We start from the raw sequence: 18,336 nt of genomic DNA on the forward strand, positions 1-18,336 counted from the left end.
GAGCATAAATAAAACATAATTTGGTATTAATTCACCATCTACAATGAAGTCTTTGGAGTACAGAGATGTCTTGTCTGGAAAAAACTTTAAAATCCACAGTTCTTTTCAACTAAGGTAACAGAAAACTTGGCAAGACCACTGCAACTATTCTGTTCCTGGCAGGCAAGAGTAATTCAGTTTTCATTTAACCCCTCTCCACTATCACTACCTGTAATGATGTCTTCAAATGAATTTATAACAGAAACCCTATTTTTTTCTAGCTGGTCATTTGAACTGGTCATTAAAAGATTAGGCCTGAAGTGGAAATACACTTCCCTTTAATACATTTGAAGAAAACACAAAAAAGGTTGTTTCTTGCCAAAATTAATTCTACTTAATTTTTTAATCAATTATAAAAGAAAACCAAATAAAATGAGCCCAGTCAAGATCTAATACTACAAAGAGATGAATAAAACCATAACTCTGTTGGTTCATTTCTCATTTTCATCATTAAATGCTTCAGAGAATAAAGTTAGTATGATATAACTGTTTCAATTCACTTAATAATATCCGAATGAGGACTGAAAAGCTGAATTTCACTTGAAGTCTAGTTATTTTATTCATAAACATAGCTCAAGAGAATTACTTCTCTGAAAAACTAGCTGTAAAGTCCCTCAGATTTATGTTACAGATCGCTATTTAATTATCAAGAGTTCTGACTGAAAAGTTCCAAGCCAGAAGTTCGAAGACTCTAGCAAAAAGACACCCGAAAAGAGACCTCTAACTTTGCAAATTGGGTATCTCCTACATATTTGTCCTGTAACTAATGGTGTAGTAGAGCAGGAACTGTGCTGGAGCAAAAATACTGCACAGTAACGGTATGCAAGATACTTGCCATTGCAGACTTGTGCCCTGCAGACCAGAAGAGATACCGTGCTGCCACTGATCTGTAGTAGGAGCAGCTAGGTTTAAGCAGAGAACAATAGATTTAACTAGTCATTGACTGTTTCTCCTCTCTGAGCTGTTTTCTAGGCTGTATAAACCTCTGTCATTTGCTCCGAGGTTCTCTAGACAGGAGCAAAGCAGATCTACTGCTCAGCCTGTTACTCCGGAGGAGCTTTGCGTGTAAGCAGGCACTAGAGGAACCTGAACAACACAGACCTCCCAGGGAGAAGTTACACTCCTCATGCAACTGACAGACAGCAAAGAAACTGATAACCAAAAGCACCAAGCAGTAAAAAGCAGCTGTTAGAGCAATTTCCTCTCTCTTTCTGCTATTCTGTGATTATACGTGGGGGATAGATCCCACTATGTTGTCCCCACAGAAAAGGGACTAGTTCAAACATTCAGTTGAAAAAAAAATTAATACAAAAAATGTTTTTTACATTCAGCCAGGCAGCAAGTTCAGGCTTTTTTTTTTTTTTGACCCCTTTCTCTAGCAAGTGCCCCTGAAAACAAAAGGCTGGATAAGATTTCTCTACAATTAAATACAATGCATTACTGCTTTGTGCATACACATCTGGAAAACATTTATCCACCTATTAGTGAAGGCAATTTGTAGGTACTCCCATTAGCAAAATATATGTTATTTCATTATTATGCTGAAAAGCATTATGATTTGAAGTACACTTCTGTGTGCCAGACCAGACATTAAAATATCTATTAAAGGCAGCAGCAAATAGCATCATCCCTACCTGGAAAGGAAGCCCTTGAAGACAGCTTGGAATCTCTTTTAATTTATTTAAAGGCACTTTTGATCTATTGCCATAATCCACAAAAAAAACCTGGAAAAAGAATTGAGAGCATCTACAGAGATTGCACAACATTAAAAGTGCTACCTTTAGTGGCAAGGAAAACAGCAACTTAAGTTTAAGAATTATAGTGCAACACAATCTTATCAAGTGAAATGGAAGCAAATTCAGAGTCTGGAAAACATGCAAAAATAATAGGTCAAATTTTATCATGCCTACTATTTGATCCCTCGGTTTAAACATCCACTGGTAACACAAATAATCTGCTAAATCTAGAAAAGGCAATTTCTCTGGAAGGCACTAATTCTCTCCCCACAATTAAATCTGTATAACCTTACTTCTTAACAGTGAGTGATACTACCAAATAACTGCTTTTAGATAAGCAAATGTTAACATGGACCCAGTGATTGTTTATAAATGCAAAAGAGAAAGTAATGAGATTAGCACTCTAATTCACCAGGTTTCCATGACTTTAAACAGATGATCATGTTCAGTATTGACTCTACAGTGGTTGCACCCAGCTGTGTTAAGATATCAAGAAATTCAAAGGAGAAAGGGGCTCTTCAAAGGCCAATCTTACAAAAATGAAAAAAATCTGTCCTTAACTGCTGAAAAGTACTGGCCTGAAAAATTAATATCAGTCTTGAACTGTGGCACTAATTTCTATTACTGATCTCATCACAAAAAGTCAAATTGTTCTGATGAATTAGCTGATGCTGATAGAACTCAGCAACAAACACCAACACAAAAAAGATTCCACTGAAAGTACCTGATCTCAACAGGAATGGGGAAAATCAAGTAGTATGAAATGAAAGATCATACATATCCTTTGGAATTTTTAACAATTTCTGCTATAAATACTCCATTATTATTTATAAATTCTACTTAGTTGGGAATTATTAAGGAGACAGAACTGAGTATAAAATGACAAGAAGTGGCCCCTGCAAAAGAGCTATGAAAAGGCAAATGTGGCATGTGGCACATTAAACATTTTTGAATGCAGAGGAGAAACACTGTTGAAAGAGGAATACCAGCATCATTGCATAAGCAAAGGCAGAACTGTAAGTACAGGAGCATGCATAGTTCTGCTTCAGAAAACTGAGGTCAAAACAAAATAGAAGAGTGAAATTGAGGAAGGTGAACAGAGAGTCAGTGTAGTATGTGAGATGAGAAAGAAGGCAGCTTGCTTCAATTAGCAAAACAAAGTCCAGGAAGAAAAAAAGATAGAGAAGAAACTGGAGGGGAGGGGAAAAAGGAGGAAAATAAAACCTATGTAACCCAGGGGAAGAAACACTGGCAGAAGAACAAGTTTAGACGAATTGGCCATGAATGACCGAAAACTGGCAATACAGTGGGAGGGAAGAAGCTTACTCTTCAAACAGATCTCAATGTATCTCTGAAGAGGAAGTGATGGGGCTGCTGCCAGCAATGCAGCACTGGACCCTGCTCTAGGCATTCCTTACCATGTTTTTGAAGTTACTGGAGGTTTTAGTCTTTTATTTTTTGCTTTGTTCTGCCTCAGCACACAAGGCATTTCACTGTATCAACAACAGCCTCTCAATTTAATACTAAAATATTCCTGTGTTCTGGGAAAAAACCTAATTCATATATTCTGGTAGCATTCTATTAAGGTCTTCAGATTTCTTTACTAGAATATTTATAATTATCATGAACATAGAGTTTTGTAAAAAAAAAAAAAAAAATCAAAATCAGAGCTCCAAGATTGTTAAGCTAATTACATCCTACGAATTCAGTATGACATATCATATTACTGTACCTCAGCAAAATCTCCACAAACATACAGAATACGAGCTCTGTAGTATCCTCTGTCTTCCAGGTGAGTGAACGGTGCCAGACAAACCATCTCTGGACATGGAGACACTGCCAAATCTGTCAGGTTCTGGTAACTGATTTCAGCAGTTAGAGCCTGGAGTGCAGTCCTGGTTTTTTCATCTATCCTGTAACCCCAGAAGTGCCCAACTTCTACTATCTGGAAGTATGAAAATTAAACCATAACAGATTTCATATTATTCTTCTATATCAAATATAAAACACATCTGAGCAAAATACATGAAATCACTTCTGACACACACACAAATGTTCTCATACAGGAATAATGCAGTGAAGTATTTCTGTCTCATAATTAGATATGATTTTAAAATGTCGATTTGCTGTGCAACTGCAATATACTTTTCATCTGAATAGACCTTGATATAAGCATTACTAAAATACAGAAAGTGAAGAAAAGAGTGCTTCCATTTTTCCAAACCAAGTCAACATACAGAAAGAAAAAAAAAAAAAAAGAGGTATACAGTTGATTAGACTGGTCTTTGTAGATACAGTGCACTTTTCTTACTAGTGAAAGAATACCAGTTAGCTACATCTATCGGCAAATGGCATTGTTACTGTTGTGATTAGCCATCCTCTAGGAAACTGAAAAGAACACACAACTAGTTAAATATAATCAAATAAGGTAAGTCATCTTTTCCAATGGCTTACTGAACTCATATACCATTCCTGATCTTACATCAAATGCTCGTGGTAAAAAAAAAAAAAAAATCTTTACAACACATATGATCATTAAAGCTGATGTATTGAACAGAAGTAGCATACATAGTTAAGTGACTGGAATGTTTCTGAGCAAATCCATGAACATTTTTGATCCAGGAGACTTAGCTGAATAAAATTAAGAAAATATTATTTTCTGTACTTACAAAACATGTCATTAATATCAAAAGCTGTTTTAATACTTCAGCCTACAATTTCCACTAACTCAGTGGTTTGGATTTTTTTTAATTACTTTTATTTCAGCAGCATATATATATATATATTGCTTGCTATTACGCAATTTGAGATGATAGTTAACATAAAATTCAAACTCTCAGCTTCAGAATTTAGAAATATTTATACATATCTAGTAAATGGCCCAAATACTTACCGATTCTCATCGGTAAATACTCACCGATTTGTGCACACAAATATTTTACCCCTCTCATTAGTCCTCTGTACATTTATGCCTACTTCCAGCTAACGTTTACTGTCAGTGAATCCCACAAACATTGTTTGAATGTTTGAAATTTATTTGCAAGATGTGAGTATTGTTTGATAAAAAACTACTAAAAATTAGACCAAGAATACCTCCATACCTCTTATGGATACCTCTGTGCTAAAAACATTATTAGTGGACACTCTTTTCATTTATGCTTGCCAGATATTAATCTCTGCAAAATTATCTAGGCATTGATTATTAGATATGACCTACTTGAGATGTAGAACATTCCTACCTCTGTTATCTTGATGCACAGAAGACTACTTGGGATCATCTTTGACTGTTGTGAAGTACCAAATGAGATTTCCACTGGCTCCACACTCTGCTTCTGACAGTCCACATTTACTCTAAAAAGTTTATGGAATGAAGATGCTAAATACTTCACTGACAAGCAAAAACTCAAGAGTTCAATTTTTTTGCCTTCATCTGTTTCTTAATGTGTCCCTAGGGCACATTTATGTACTTAATGACTTCTATTTAGAAATACATGAATTCAATATAATGACCACTCAGAACCAAAATACTACAGAGAAATTGTTTGAAATCCATTATGATCAAACACAGGAAGATACATACCAAGACACAACTGTGCCATCAATTTATCAGAAATCCGAAGAATTAAGGTTAAATAATGAAGCCTTTTGCTATGGCATGCCTTCTAAGCTTATTTTTTAAAAATAAATTGAGTACACTACAGCACAAAGATCAATTCAGCATATCTTTTTTTTTAATATATATAATATTCCTTTTACTTGACAAAAGTTAAGAACACTAAGGTTAGTCTTTCAGCCTAGGAGACTTCTTTCTTGAGCTGCTCAAGAATTAATTTTCATAAAGATTAAGTGCTGTTTTGTGCACAGTGAAACTGCTAAAATGTTTCTATTAGAAACTAAGTACAATTATCAACTGGATTCACGTGCACTTTACCCTTTCCAGTTCATTCCTGTCTTCTTACTTCGTATTTCTTATTTTAAAATACTAAAATGGCTGCACACCAACCAGGAGCTAGGAGGATTATCATTTTAGGAAGTTGCTTGTATGACCTGCAGCTGAGAATCACAGGCAGCATATAATAACAATGAAACCTGTATGTCAGATATTTCTAGCAAAAGCAGGCACAGACCCAAGAGACTCACTATGTTGCTTTACTCATCATTTTCCATTATGCCTCCCCACTTTATGTTGTTACATTTCCTCCCAGTTTCTGTTGTTACACGCCTCTTCCTTCCCTTTTATGTCCCCAAAAGCCACTCCTTATTTATTTTGGTTCCAGCAATTCCCACATTGTCTCTACCATGAACAGAAATTACTGTGTACATCCATATTTCCGTATGCCAAAGCAAATGCCCTAGAGCCTTAAAAAACAAAACCAGACGGGATATACTTGGAGTTCTCTTAAACAGTAAAACACCTTTAACTATAAGGAAATATTTAAGACAATCAATGTTATTTCTAGTCCTGCAAAAATATTCTGCTTATACAGAGTTTACACATCTGTTTTTTGAACCCAACATTTCTTCCTGGGTGACATTTACAATGAAATTCTCACTGAATCCAGCAAACCTCATCTCAAAGAAATCCATTTTCCATATGCAATACAATTACCTTAGAGATTTCACACCTGCAGTTGTCACACCTTGCAACTGCCTTTCGATATCATCTGGATAATGAACATTCAGCTCAAGAGGAATTTTCAGCTGTGACATCTTGACTGACAGGTACACTGCAGGAAGAATCTTAAAGCCCTCCATTGGGCTATGGGAGAACTCCACAAAAGCCCTGTTCAAAAAAACCCCAGCAAATAAAATTGCATAAATACTCGATGAGGAATCAAAACCCAACAAAAAAACCCACAAAAGCCACCATTTCTTCTCCCGGTCTTCACCTTAGCAGGCCAGCAAACAGTAACAAGTAGGCTCCTCACAGGCTCTGCCTACTGCTCTTATGCACCTTAAAACTTTAATTATGATGATGGCTATAAGAAACCTCTCTAACATTCTCACAAACACATACCAAATTTACTGAGCCTATTTAATACAAATAGAAAGGATGTGAAAATATACATGAACAAGAAAAGAATTAAAGATTGGAAAAGGCATAAAAGGACTACATGAATTCACCTTTGGGCAGTTATAGTCCGAAGTTAGGCAATTAGCTAAACCAGCCAGTCACATGCATTTTGTGCAAAGCCATCTGACTGTACAGGTGAGCTGAATTCATTATACAAGTTAGAAATAAATACAGACTGATCGCTCCAGTTAAAGTTCACTGTTAGGCAACAGAAGAGACAAAGCAGAAAGCAGTCTCTAACTCAGCTAGTTTATCTAATGTTATTCCAACTAATGCGCCTCAAACTTCAGCTTTCTTACTCTAGCCAATAAATTAAATTTCTGATTCAGAAGAGATGGGAAGAAATAAACTCATTTTGCCAGTGCACCATTGACAAAGAAATTGATAACTAGATTCATAACTGAGAACATGAGAAAGGCAGGATCCTTCAAAGTATCTTATACTTACTTTGATCCATCATAGGCAATAGATTTTACTTGCCCACACTGCCTAAACAGTGACTGCAACTGCTTATGGTAGAGATATCCATAGGGAGGAATGTTCTTCAGCTGTTAAGAAAAAAAAAAAGTTGAATTTTGATACATTCAATTATTGTAATGTATTATTAAGTTCACCTAGATATTTAGCATCCTCCTTCACTTGGGCTGCAAGTGATATACAATCTAAACCTCAACAAGTTCCCAAAATGCTACATACTAAATTCAGAAATCTCAAAAGACAATAAAATCAGTTTTGCTGCTAATGCTGCCCTGCTGCTTCAAACCAACAGATGTATATTTTCTTTCTCTAACTATAAATGAAACAACTTCATTTATAATTATATATATTTCTTTGATAATTTTTCCCAGAAGCTGTCTACTATCCATCTTTTTGCTTGTAACAGAAACACAACAGACTGCTACGCCTCCTTGCCCACCACTGGGAGCTAGGTAGTGCGCACAGCCTGGGAAACAGGAGCAGCCTCAGCCCTGCACGTCCTGACAGAACTACCTGGTACTGAATTACTGAGGTATGGTGGGACAGCTTGCACAGCTGGAGAGCACTTATGGATGGATACACGCTTCTTAAGGATGACAGACAAAGAACAACCTCTTGATTTCTCCCGTGTGGAGAAGTAACTCAAATTTAAGGTGCTCTTACATGGAGCAGACACAGGACAACCCAGCTCTTGTGGGTCAGGATAAGACAAGAGGTCAGTAAGGGTAACACTGAGGTGGGAATATGTAACAGAACATCTGCCAGGATGAAGCAGATAATCTTTAGGCAACTTAGATGTCTCCAGGTCACAGACCCTGCATCTTAGACGGAAAGAATAAGCTCCCTGATAAGCTGCTAGGAGGGAAGGTCACAAGCTCCTAGATTTCTGAAGGGTGATGAAAGTGACTTCCTAACACAGGTCATATGAGCCTAACAGGGCTCTTCTGGATCTGCTATTAGCAAACAATTAGCAAACAACGTAGACCTTGCTATGGTAGTGATAATCAACAGCACCCCAGGCCAGAGCAACCGGGAAAAGGGGAGCTCAAGATCCTGAGAAGAATGAGGAAGAAAAGTAGAAGAATACACATCCTGAACTATAGGACAGCACAGTTTGGTTTATTCAGGGAACTGGTAGGTGGGATCCCATGGGAAGTTGCAGAATCTCTACTCACAGAGCTTTTTCCAAACCCAACCGGATGAAGGCCTAAGCAACATGGTCTGAATTCGTTATTAAGTCTGCTTTGACCACTTCACCAGACTAGAAGACTTCATGAAGTCGCTTCCAAATGGAACTATTAAACAATTTTGTTGTTCTTCTTGGATTTTAATCCTAAAATCACTACAAACTGATGAAGTTACTGGAGTTGCAACACCTTTTCAAAGGCATTCTGTTAAGAATAACATTCTAGTTAAGTATTGTGGATTGTACAATGTTAAGTATAGTGGATTCTATGGATGGCATATAGCTAAGTATAACGGATTATGACTCTAATATGTCTGACCAAGCCAACAAAGAGACATAGCCATGCATTTCACTAATTCCATGAGCTAAATTAGCTTGAAAACTAACTCTACACAAAGCAACGGAATAGCCTTCTACTTTTAACACCTGGCTCACTCAGGAGACAGATGAGATCAAAGATAAGAAAAGAGCATGTCCAGTCAAAAGCGAAGCGCTAATTTACATCAGTTTAAGGCTGTAGTTTCACAACTATTAATATGCTAGTGTAGCCAGGTATCCATTTCTCTACCTTTTTCTTACTCAACCATCTCTCACAGGAAATCTTGCTTTAATATAGAATAACAGAACTCTTAACTAGCAAGTTCAAGCTTCTGGACTTTAAACTATTTTTCATGGGCTATACAACTGCCTGTTCTTCTCTTTGATTGTTACAGTCTTAGACAGGAAAGAACATATTTTTAGAAAATCTTAATACGCCTTGAAATTACAGTACTAAGATCAGCTGCTGGTCAAAAACATGGTCTAAGTCAGACTGCAGAAACTGCCTCAAGTCAAGATGATTTAGAGAGACCAGAGAATGTGAGGAATAATTGCCTTTTATATCTTCGGCATACACCATTAGGAGCATCATACAGCTATAAGAAAAGTCTCTCAAACTGAAAGCTTGAGGAACTTGCAGCACTTGTGCCCATGAAGATCATTTACACTGATTAGGACACAGCAGCTACTCCTTCCTTCTTTAAGATAATAAGCAGATTAAGAATTACATACAATGAAAGTAAATAGCTCCTTAAATCTAACAGTTTAATCTTAATCAGTGTTGCTGTGGCAAAACTAATCTTCTCTTTAATCCACAAAATTGAGTCTAGTATATTTTGCTTCAATATCCTTAAACAATATGTTAAAAAATTCAAAAACATACATAAATGTGTTTGTGTACACATACTGCCATACCAGCATCTCCTCCAGTACAGAACTAGCCTCTCTTCTTGGGTAAGCAGTAAAGCACGAAAAAGCTACCTGTTAGTAAGCTTAGATGAAAAGGTAGGAGAGAAACTCATAGAACTCTTTTCTGTTGTGCCAATACAAGTCTATTCTTTGAGGCTCACTGGTTTGCAGGTTTGTTTTCTTTAGGGACAGGCCAGGGTTACTTTACAGGCTATTCCTCGTTCAAATGCACCAAGCATCTTCCTAGTTTAGATTGTGTACCATTCCGCAAAATTGACGTAGCCATTTCAAACCTGCACTTATTCAATCAGATAACAAATATTTCTAAAAGAAGATAAAAAACAGAGGGCAGTACCTGAGTAGCCTTTAAGCACCAAGCATGTATGCCATGCACTATCAAGTAGCTTACAAAAAAATTTCATAAATCCCCATTAAAAAGTACCCTTGATAGCACTGTTCTATTTTTCAAATCTTTTATTAGCTTTGTGGAAGTTGTTTGCCTGTGCAAAACTAGGAAATCAAATGCACAGAAGCAGCTCTCAGTAGGAATTCTTCTAAAATTTCCCACCCACACGATGTTTATTATATTGAAAGAAAGGGAGATGAGAGAGAAGACAAATTACGAAGTGAGGATCAGAGCAGATAATTATTTCTGTCCTTGCCCAAGACAGAATAAAACTTGAAAGTACCATCCAAACACTACACATTTTTAACTTGATTCTTTAAGTCATTCACCTCCTTAACATACCATTACAGTGGTTTTTGGATCCTTGCCAGCAAGGACTCTCGTAGCAATTTCTTCATCACATTTTCCAAAAGTAAAGTAGTTTGGATAGAAAGCACCAGCTATTACAACCTGAAATCAATAAAATATTTTATAAAACACAGCAGATTCAATTTCTTGAAAAGACATACACTAGCAACACAGAGAAATATCAACAAATCTTCATATGAAGATTTTTTCCTGCCTCTTTCCAGGAATTACTGTAATTGTGGACTAAACGTTGACTCATGCAAACCCTTACCCTCATACTTTCATGAGAATAGTTCAACTTCTGGAACAATTTTACAACATTTTGGTATTTTTGTATGCAGACTTGCTCTATGAAAACTGTTATTGTTATCCCTGATTTCAAGAATGGACTCAATTTTAAATAAATTCACATAAAATACCCACATGAAAATTATTCAGTTTTCATGTTACATCTTACAGTACTTAACAATTCAGCTCTGAAAAGTTCACTGCTTATACAGTTAAACCAATTGCCACTGAAATGATAAATAGGCCTGTGAAAATAAAATCACTACTAATCAGTCCAAATAAGATAAAGAATTTAATTGGAAATTTGACAGTTATAACACCTGAAAGACATCTAATTCCTCCTCCTGCTAGTAACTAACCAAGACAGTAGTGGTTTAAACAAAGCACTCAAAACAAGTGAAAACATCCTCTTCAAAACTGTTAGCCCTTAGCCTTCCAACACAAACCATCCTTCTTTAGACTGTTTTTATAACTTTCACAAGGATTAGTCTATTTTATTTTGATGAACTATTAGAAGTGAAAGGACAAGCCCAAGGACCAACTTAGTGTGAATTCTGAACCACCAGAAGTAACATTAGTTGTCCTAAATTGCCAAAAAAAATTACTTTTTTTCACCTGCAATCTCAAAATCTACAGATTTTTGAAACATGGGTGTAATTCTAGTTCACCAGTACTAGTATATGAAAAAACAGTTATAAATTTTGTAAAAAAAAGGCTCTCCCCCTAAAGAGTCAATAAAGCATTACCTGCAAAATGAATCGTTGTTTGTACACACATTCCTGATCCATAGCAGATGGTTGAGCTTTAACACACATGTTAAATGCTCTGACTCGCCTTTTCAGGTTGTGAAATAACTCTGCCACCTGAAATTTGAACTCTATGGTACATATTAAACAGATCAAAACTGTCCACGAATGGAAATAAAATCTGCTAGTGACAGTCTACATAAGCGGGCAAACTCCCTTTCCTTTTTAGGTGACTAGCATGCATTTCACCTAGCATACTACTTATCATCGCTACTTCAGAAAATAATTTCAGCATTGTGACTCAAGCAGTTTTCCTGACATCTCTTTATAAGGCAGCATTTTGTGGTCACAAAGCATATTATGCATATATGATATAGAACAAAATTAGAAGAACTGAAATAACTTTTTTTCAGGATAATATCCTGATTCTCCATTTAAGTAATTTTTGGCTTGTATCTTAAAAGGTAAAAAACCCATGCTAACAACAACCTGTACTTGTGCACCCAGCTGTGGCAGTGACAACATATGCTGCACCCTCAGTTCAGCAGACAACCCGGTTGACTTTAAGCGAGACCAAACCTACGCCCCGCAGCAGAACATGCTCTGTTAAGCTTTCATTCCTGAGCATTTCCAAGAATTTTCCTAAGCAGCCACTGGTCCTCCAGCCACAGAGTGAATGCCTTCATTGGCCCAACTGATTGTGAAGCAAATGTAGAGAAGTACAGTCTGCTCAACTGCTTCATATCCACATTTTTCCTTCTGCTGCTGGCAGGTTTAGGATACTAAAACTCCTGCTATTTTCCTCATAGGACAGCTAGCATAATCAGAGACCAGTCTGTGTGGCTGCCTTAGTTTGGCAAAATCTACTTCCATGCAAGGAATTATAAAATTAGTATTTGAAAGTGAGACGAATAAACCCCGGATCTTCTTAAGAAGTGTTAGTGTAGGTGTCCATTCTAAACTCTTTAACTATTATGCCATGCACGACAACTTCTTGTATTATCTGAAACTGAGCCAAGAGAACCCCAACTACCCAGGAGTCTATCACATAAGACTGATCCTTCAGTTTTCCAGTTTCACACAATTTGCTTTTTTCTCATCTTTTTTTCCTTAATATCAGATATACAAGCTAAAAAACTATTAGCATTTCTTATCCAGATGGTTGCTTACTTTATGAACACCAGCCCTACACTGCTCATGCCAAAGGTATGACCTGCTGGAATAACAGCTGAAGCCACACTCAGCCAATCAGTTATGCTGGAATTTTACTTATTTCCCCTCTCAACACATCACAATAATCGTGAAGCCCTTTGTGAAACAGAGTTTTCATTAATTGCTGCAGTAATGTTAGCAACAAGGCTCCACAAACACATCTTCACAAGAATGCACACCTGGCTTTGCTAACATTGCAATGATTCTCCTCACTTCTTTCCTTTCTTTGAAATTCTATATAAATGGTGTCTCTACAACCACTTGAGAGAGGAGAGGAGTGGAAGGGGAATGTTTGCTCACTATGACCACCGGTAATAAAGCTTTTGTCTGATCTGTCTTAAATTGCACTTAGAGTACCAATATTTTCCAACCACTTTAAATAGCACCATCTCCCCGCTTCCCCCCTAAAGAAACAAAACCTAAAAATTCATTTTTAAAGATGAACATATGCATATATAGACAGATACATAATAATACAGTAGGCTTATCCAAGATCTTAGTATTTGTAGAAAATAAAGTCCTTCCACTTATAAAAATTATTAACCATTTCCTTACCTCTCTAATCTTCTTGATATGAATACAATTTGATTTACCCCACTCAAGCTCTTCCTGGAAAATAAAGTGAAAAATGCAAACACAAAAATTGTTAGAAATTTGTTTCTTCTACTGCTAGTAAGCTTTGTCATATTCTTCTTTGTATTTACAAACAATAGTTATATACAGCGATAGAAAAGTTTTATCTCATTTCACAGCTTTCTTTGCATCCATATCAACTGAGTACTATGTATGAAAACATAATAAAATTATGTACTTGACTAATAAACTATACTTTAGTCACCACCAGTGCAGCTGTGGGTCATCTAAATTTCTCATATACACCCTCAAGTTCAACTCCTCTGTATTGCTAGTACCGAATCTACTTTCAGATGGACACTTCTTCCCAAAAAACAGACCTTCTTTATCTGGATGCATAACTATCAGACAGATTTTGGCATCTTGGTTACCCATAACTCAGTGTATGTTACACACTGGTGTTCATAAAGCATATTATGCTCTAAAAGAAGCAGAGAAGTAAAAAGGGTTTTATCTTATACACATGAAAGAAAGACTGAAAGCAGTTGTTATCTGTGTACGACTTTTTGTGACTGATGCATGTAAAGACTTTCTACCTTTCCGTTTTTTTGTTTTGTTTTGTTTTTGGGGGTTGTTTTTTGTTTGTTTTTTTTTTTTTTTTGGGGGGGGGGGGGGACGGACATGGGGGAATGGGGAAGAGTGGAAGGAGATGTGTTTCTTAAAAAAAATTTTAAAAGACACTTATGCATATTAAAAATATTTATTTCCATTACAGCTCTATTTCCCTTTTCAGCTTGAATTTCAAACCCACGAGCCACTGCTGATACATCTGTGAAAGGGACAGCATAAGGTACTGCCTTCAAATACTCAGCACTGGATTCAAAGACTCATGTTCTCTCAAAGGGTATGCTTCTATTTACTTATGAAAAATCTTTATAATAAAGACCAATTTCTAGCAAAAAAATCCTTACTAAGAATGTAAAATACTCCAGCACTGAAGTCACCAACGTTGAATAGAAAAGAAGAAATGAAATTTAACTAACCTTGGGATGTCTCAGCTCCCCTTTTTGTCTGCAGGCCTGCCATGCCTAAGAAAAAAGTGGTGTAGTATTCAGGCACAAACTGTAGTGTTTTAGTAATAATTATTACAAATATTAATGTGACATTTAAAACTATGAAGGTTTTTCCATACCTATACTGAAGATCATTTTTAACACCAATTTAAAAGCCGGAGATGCCATTGGGCTACCACAGACTACAACTATTTAAGCACAGAAGAGTATAAGGAAATCTGAATGAAAGTAATTTAAGAAGACTTCTCCAGTTCAACTGTTCCAACATCCCACACAGCAGGCTCAAATCAGATCAGGTTTTTGAGGATCTTGTCTATGAAGCTCTGAGTAACCTTGACGGACCTCACGGCTGAACCTGCTGTGAGCAGGACACTGGAATACAGACATAGTGAGTCCCTTTCCAGCCTTAATTATTTAATGATTCTAGTCTAATATGATGCTTGCCTGGTTGGATCCTAAGCAGATACAAGTATTTCTCACTCCTATGAATTGTCTTACTCTATTTTGTTGAGGGTGGGCAAAAACTTTGGGTCTTCCTCTCCTTATAGATGAGGCACACAAAGTGCTGTATCTGCAAAATATAATTCCAGGAATGCATTCCTGGAGGTTTGAAAGTGTGGCACGGTTATAAAAATTGTACCACAACAGGCAAAAGAACAAGGATTGCTGTAACAAGATAAATGCAAAGCATCTGACACTGTCCCGCAAAACATGCTTTTCCCTAATTTGAGATGTAGATTTAGGGGATGGACCACTCGGTGGATAAGGGATCGGCTGGAAGATCGCACCCGGAGTTGCAGTCAACAGCTCGATGTCCAAGTGGAGAGCAGGGACAAGTGGTGATCCTCAGCGGTCAGTACTGGGACCAGTGCTGTTTAACATCTTTGTTGGCAACACAGACAGTGGGATCAAGTGCACCCTCAGCAAGTTTGCTGATGACACCAAACTGTGCGGTGTGGTGACACGCTGGGGGGCAGGGATGCCACCCAGAGGGACCTGGGCAGGCGGGCCCAGGCAAACTTCATGGAGTTCAACAAGGCCACGTGCAAGGTCCTGCCCGTGGGTCAGGGCAATCCCAAGCACAAATCCAGGCTGGGCGAGGAGTGGCTGAAGAACAGCCCTGCACAGAAGGACCTGGGGGTGTTGGTGGATGGAGAACTGACTATGAGCCACCAATGTGCCCTCGCAGCCCAGAAAAGCCAACCATGTTCTGGGCTGCATCACAAGTGTGGCCAGCAGGTTGAGGGAGGGGATTCTCCCCCTCTACTCCGCTCTTGTGAGGCCCCACCTGCAGTGCTGGGTCCAGCTCTGGGACCTCCAGTGTAAGAAGGAGATGGACCTGCTCAAGCAGGTGCAGAGGAGGCCGTGACGATCATCAGGGGGCTGGAGCATGTTGCTTTGATAGAGCTACATTGAAATGTTTCCCTCCCAACCCAAACCATTCTGTGGAACTGTTCTATGATATAACTTTTCCGCCTTCAAGCTAGCTTAGAGGTTATGGCATGCAATGCTGCATCTACAGACTGAAAAGGAGTTTAAGGACTATTGTATGAACTGTAATTACATATACAGCCTCAAACTTGCCATCAGCTCCTGCAACAAAATTGGAAACACAGCATTTATGTCACTGAATTTCTGGACATCACTTAGAGCTTTCAGATATTCTTGCATTCCAAAAGCAGACCAAGCACCTTACGTTCCAAGGCTTTAATGGAGGAAGTCCTGATTTGTACTGGGAGAAGTACAACAGCCACCTGGAAACACAGCCACACTGAGCAGGCTATCCAAATAGTTTTGTGAGATGGGCTGAGTATTAAAGCACATGCAAACATCTGTAAATAAATAGAACAACTTGGATGCTTTGATTGGATGCTGTAATAATCCAGGCTACTTTCAGAACCTTTCTTTTCTCTTTGCTTTGGCATAAAAGTGGACTGATTCAGATACAGTTCTGACATAGATGCCTCCCAGAAAACAGGCCTGGAAGAGAAATTAACATACCCAGAATATTAATGAAAATAATCTCATTATCAGGCAGCAAATCTATGACAAATGCCTGCAGAATCCATTTCTTCTAGTTTGACAGCAAGTCACCTCATAATAGACTTTTCCAGCTTACTGTGGACACTATTAGCATTGCTGAATAGCCAGACTGCATTTCCCTACCTTGACGGAGGCTATCTGATGTACTGATTTTGAGTAATGCTTTTGACATCCACTGCTTCCATACCCAAGCCTTACAATATGTCAGAAAAATAATTTTCACTTATTTGACATTTTTTTCTTTTAAAAACTCTCTTTTTTTTTTTGAATCATACCACTTAAACCAGGCTAATTAGCCTTTACTTCCCTGGATTCTCCTACTACTACCAAAGTTTTGTACCATTTCTAATTCACTGAAACCTTTTCATAAGCAACGGCTTACAAAAGACATGCTAATGATTCACAGAACTTCAGCCTACCCTGGAAGAAATCTAATCTGAACCAGGGAGTTTAAAAACAAGTTATTTTCTTTGTCTTTTCTGATACTCAGCCATTCAAAACAGAGCCTTCACATCACTCACACATAGAGATACTGCACAGGAAGCTCTGTCTGAATGTTTGCATTTATTCTCCAGGACAACATACTAGTTTATAGAAGTATCACCTTCAGATTAACAGGACATGAGGGAAATATACAACAGGATAAAGAGAATTCAGAGTGGATGATGCATGAGCCTCAGGATCAGTCAGTACACGTGGCATACGTGCCCATGTGTGCTTCATAAAATTCTGACACCAGAGTACTGAAAAACAAGTTAGATTTCAAAGTGAAAAAAGGCCAACATAAACAAAATGGAATAAATTATATTGGCAGCTGAAGATTTCAGAGTCTCTAGAAGATTACAGAACATGTCAGGCCATCCATAATGTGAAAGGTTGGATTTCGAGTGGTAAGTTCCTCTAGCAGAAGTCTTTCCTATGGTGTACCAGCTCCACGTGTGACTGCAGGCTCGACCTCTGTCCATGGTACTGAGCTACTGGCGAGCCAAGCACACCCCAAAATCACATTTAGACAGAACGAAATGTTAAAAAGTCAAAACTATGAGGTCTGGAGAAAGGACACCAAACTCATTCTGTAGAACTTACCAGTCCACACTGCTCTTGGTTAAAAGGAAGATACCACTACCACCAGGTGTCTGGCATTTTATTTTGATTATTAATACAGAGACAATTGGAACTAGTGGTGTTATACATGAGGACACAGTCTTCCAAAAGCATCACTAAGCAGCTAGGAATAATGTGAAGTTTTTAACAACTTGCAAAGCACAAATGCTGCACTAATTCTAGAAAGGTGAAAAGCTCAGTCCTGCTTTATCAGAGTTCACTGGAAGATAAGCCAGAAAAAAGACTTACCTTAAATGCATTCACAATTGCTATGCAGTCACTTTTACTGTTCTCAGCAAAAAACAGTTTGTTCCTGGCAATAGAAACAAAAAGAATTAACAGTATTTTTTTTTCAAATATTGAATGTATTATACAGCTCAGAATGCTACATTATTAACACCTTCCAGGACATTAATGAACAAGGTCAGTGCATTTATTTTAAGTATTTGTTCACATTTCCTTGCAGAAGGTAAACTGTGTGGGCAGAATAATAAAAAAAATGTGATCCTATTTAAAAAAAAACAAACAAAAAAACCCCAAACAAACAAACAACAAAAAAACCCCCAAACAGTTTAATAGACACTTCCACATGTTCACATCAGAAAGGTAAAGCTGAAGAATCAGGTCTTGTACTCAGAAAAAGATGAATTAGGTCTATGATACTAATTAGTTCATACAGACATAGATTTCAGTACCTCAGCTGCCCTAGAAAAGCTGCTTCTTGCACTGCCTGGCACTGACAGGGAAAATATTATTTAGTGGTCAGCTCAGCCTTCTGCCCCTAAATGTAGTTAGGAAGTTGTA

At 37.5% G+C, this 18,336-nt stretch overlaps 1 protein-coding gene across 5 annotated transcripts in view; it reads right to left on the reverse strand.

Annotated features, from left to right (window-relative positions):
* The window catches only part of TDRD9 (tudor domain containing 9), an 86,485-nt gene that overhangs the window by 9,897 nt on the left and 58,252 nt on the right, over positions 1-18,336 (reverse strand). For 3 of the 5 annotated variants that reach the window (XM_042799200.1, XM_042799201.1, XM_042799205.1), the window contains exons 18-28: positions 17,782-17,845; positions 16,077-16,217; positions 14,356-14,400; positions 13,295-13,348; positions 11,528-11,644; positions 10,488-10,595; positions 7,297-7,397; positions 6,385-6,558; positions 5,015-5,126; positions 3,508-3,720; positions 1,674-1,763 (exon numbers count right to left, since the gene is read on the reverse strand). In XM_042799200.1, the coding sequence (XP_042655134.1) occupies positions 1,674-1,763; positions 3,508-3,720; positions 5,015-5,126; positions 6,385-6,558; positions 7,297-7,397; positions 10,488-10,595; positions 11,528-11,644; positions 13,295-13,348; positions 14,356-14,400; positions 16,077-16,217; positions 17,782-17,845 (1,219 nt within the window). The remainder of the gene's footprint in view (positions 1-1,673; positions 1,764-3,507; positions 3,721-5,014; positions 5,127-6,384; positions 6,559-7,296; positions 7,398-10,487; positions 10,596-11,527; positions 11,645-13,294; positions 13,349-14,355; positions 14,401-16,076; positions 16,218-17,781; positions 17,846-18,336) is intronic. The other 2 variants (XM_042799204.1, XM_042799202.1) reach the window with 1 other exon arrangement.

The sequence above is a fragment of the Tyto alba genome, unplaced genomic scaffold (genome assembly GCF_018691265.1).
Source record: "Tyto alba isolate M040663 unplaced genomic scaffold, T.alba_DEE_v4.0 Super-Scaffold_29, whole genome shotgun sequence".
Taxonomy (NCBI): Eukaryota; Metazoa; Chordata; class Aves; order Strigiformes; family Tytonidae; genus Tyto; species Tyto alba.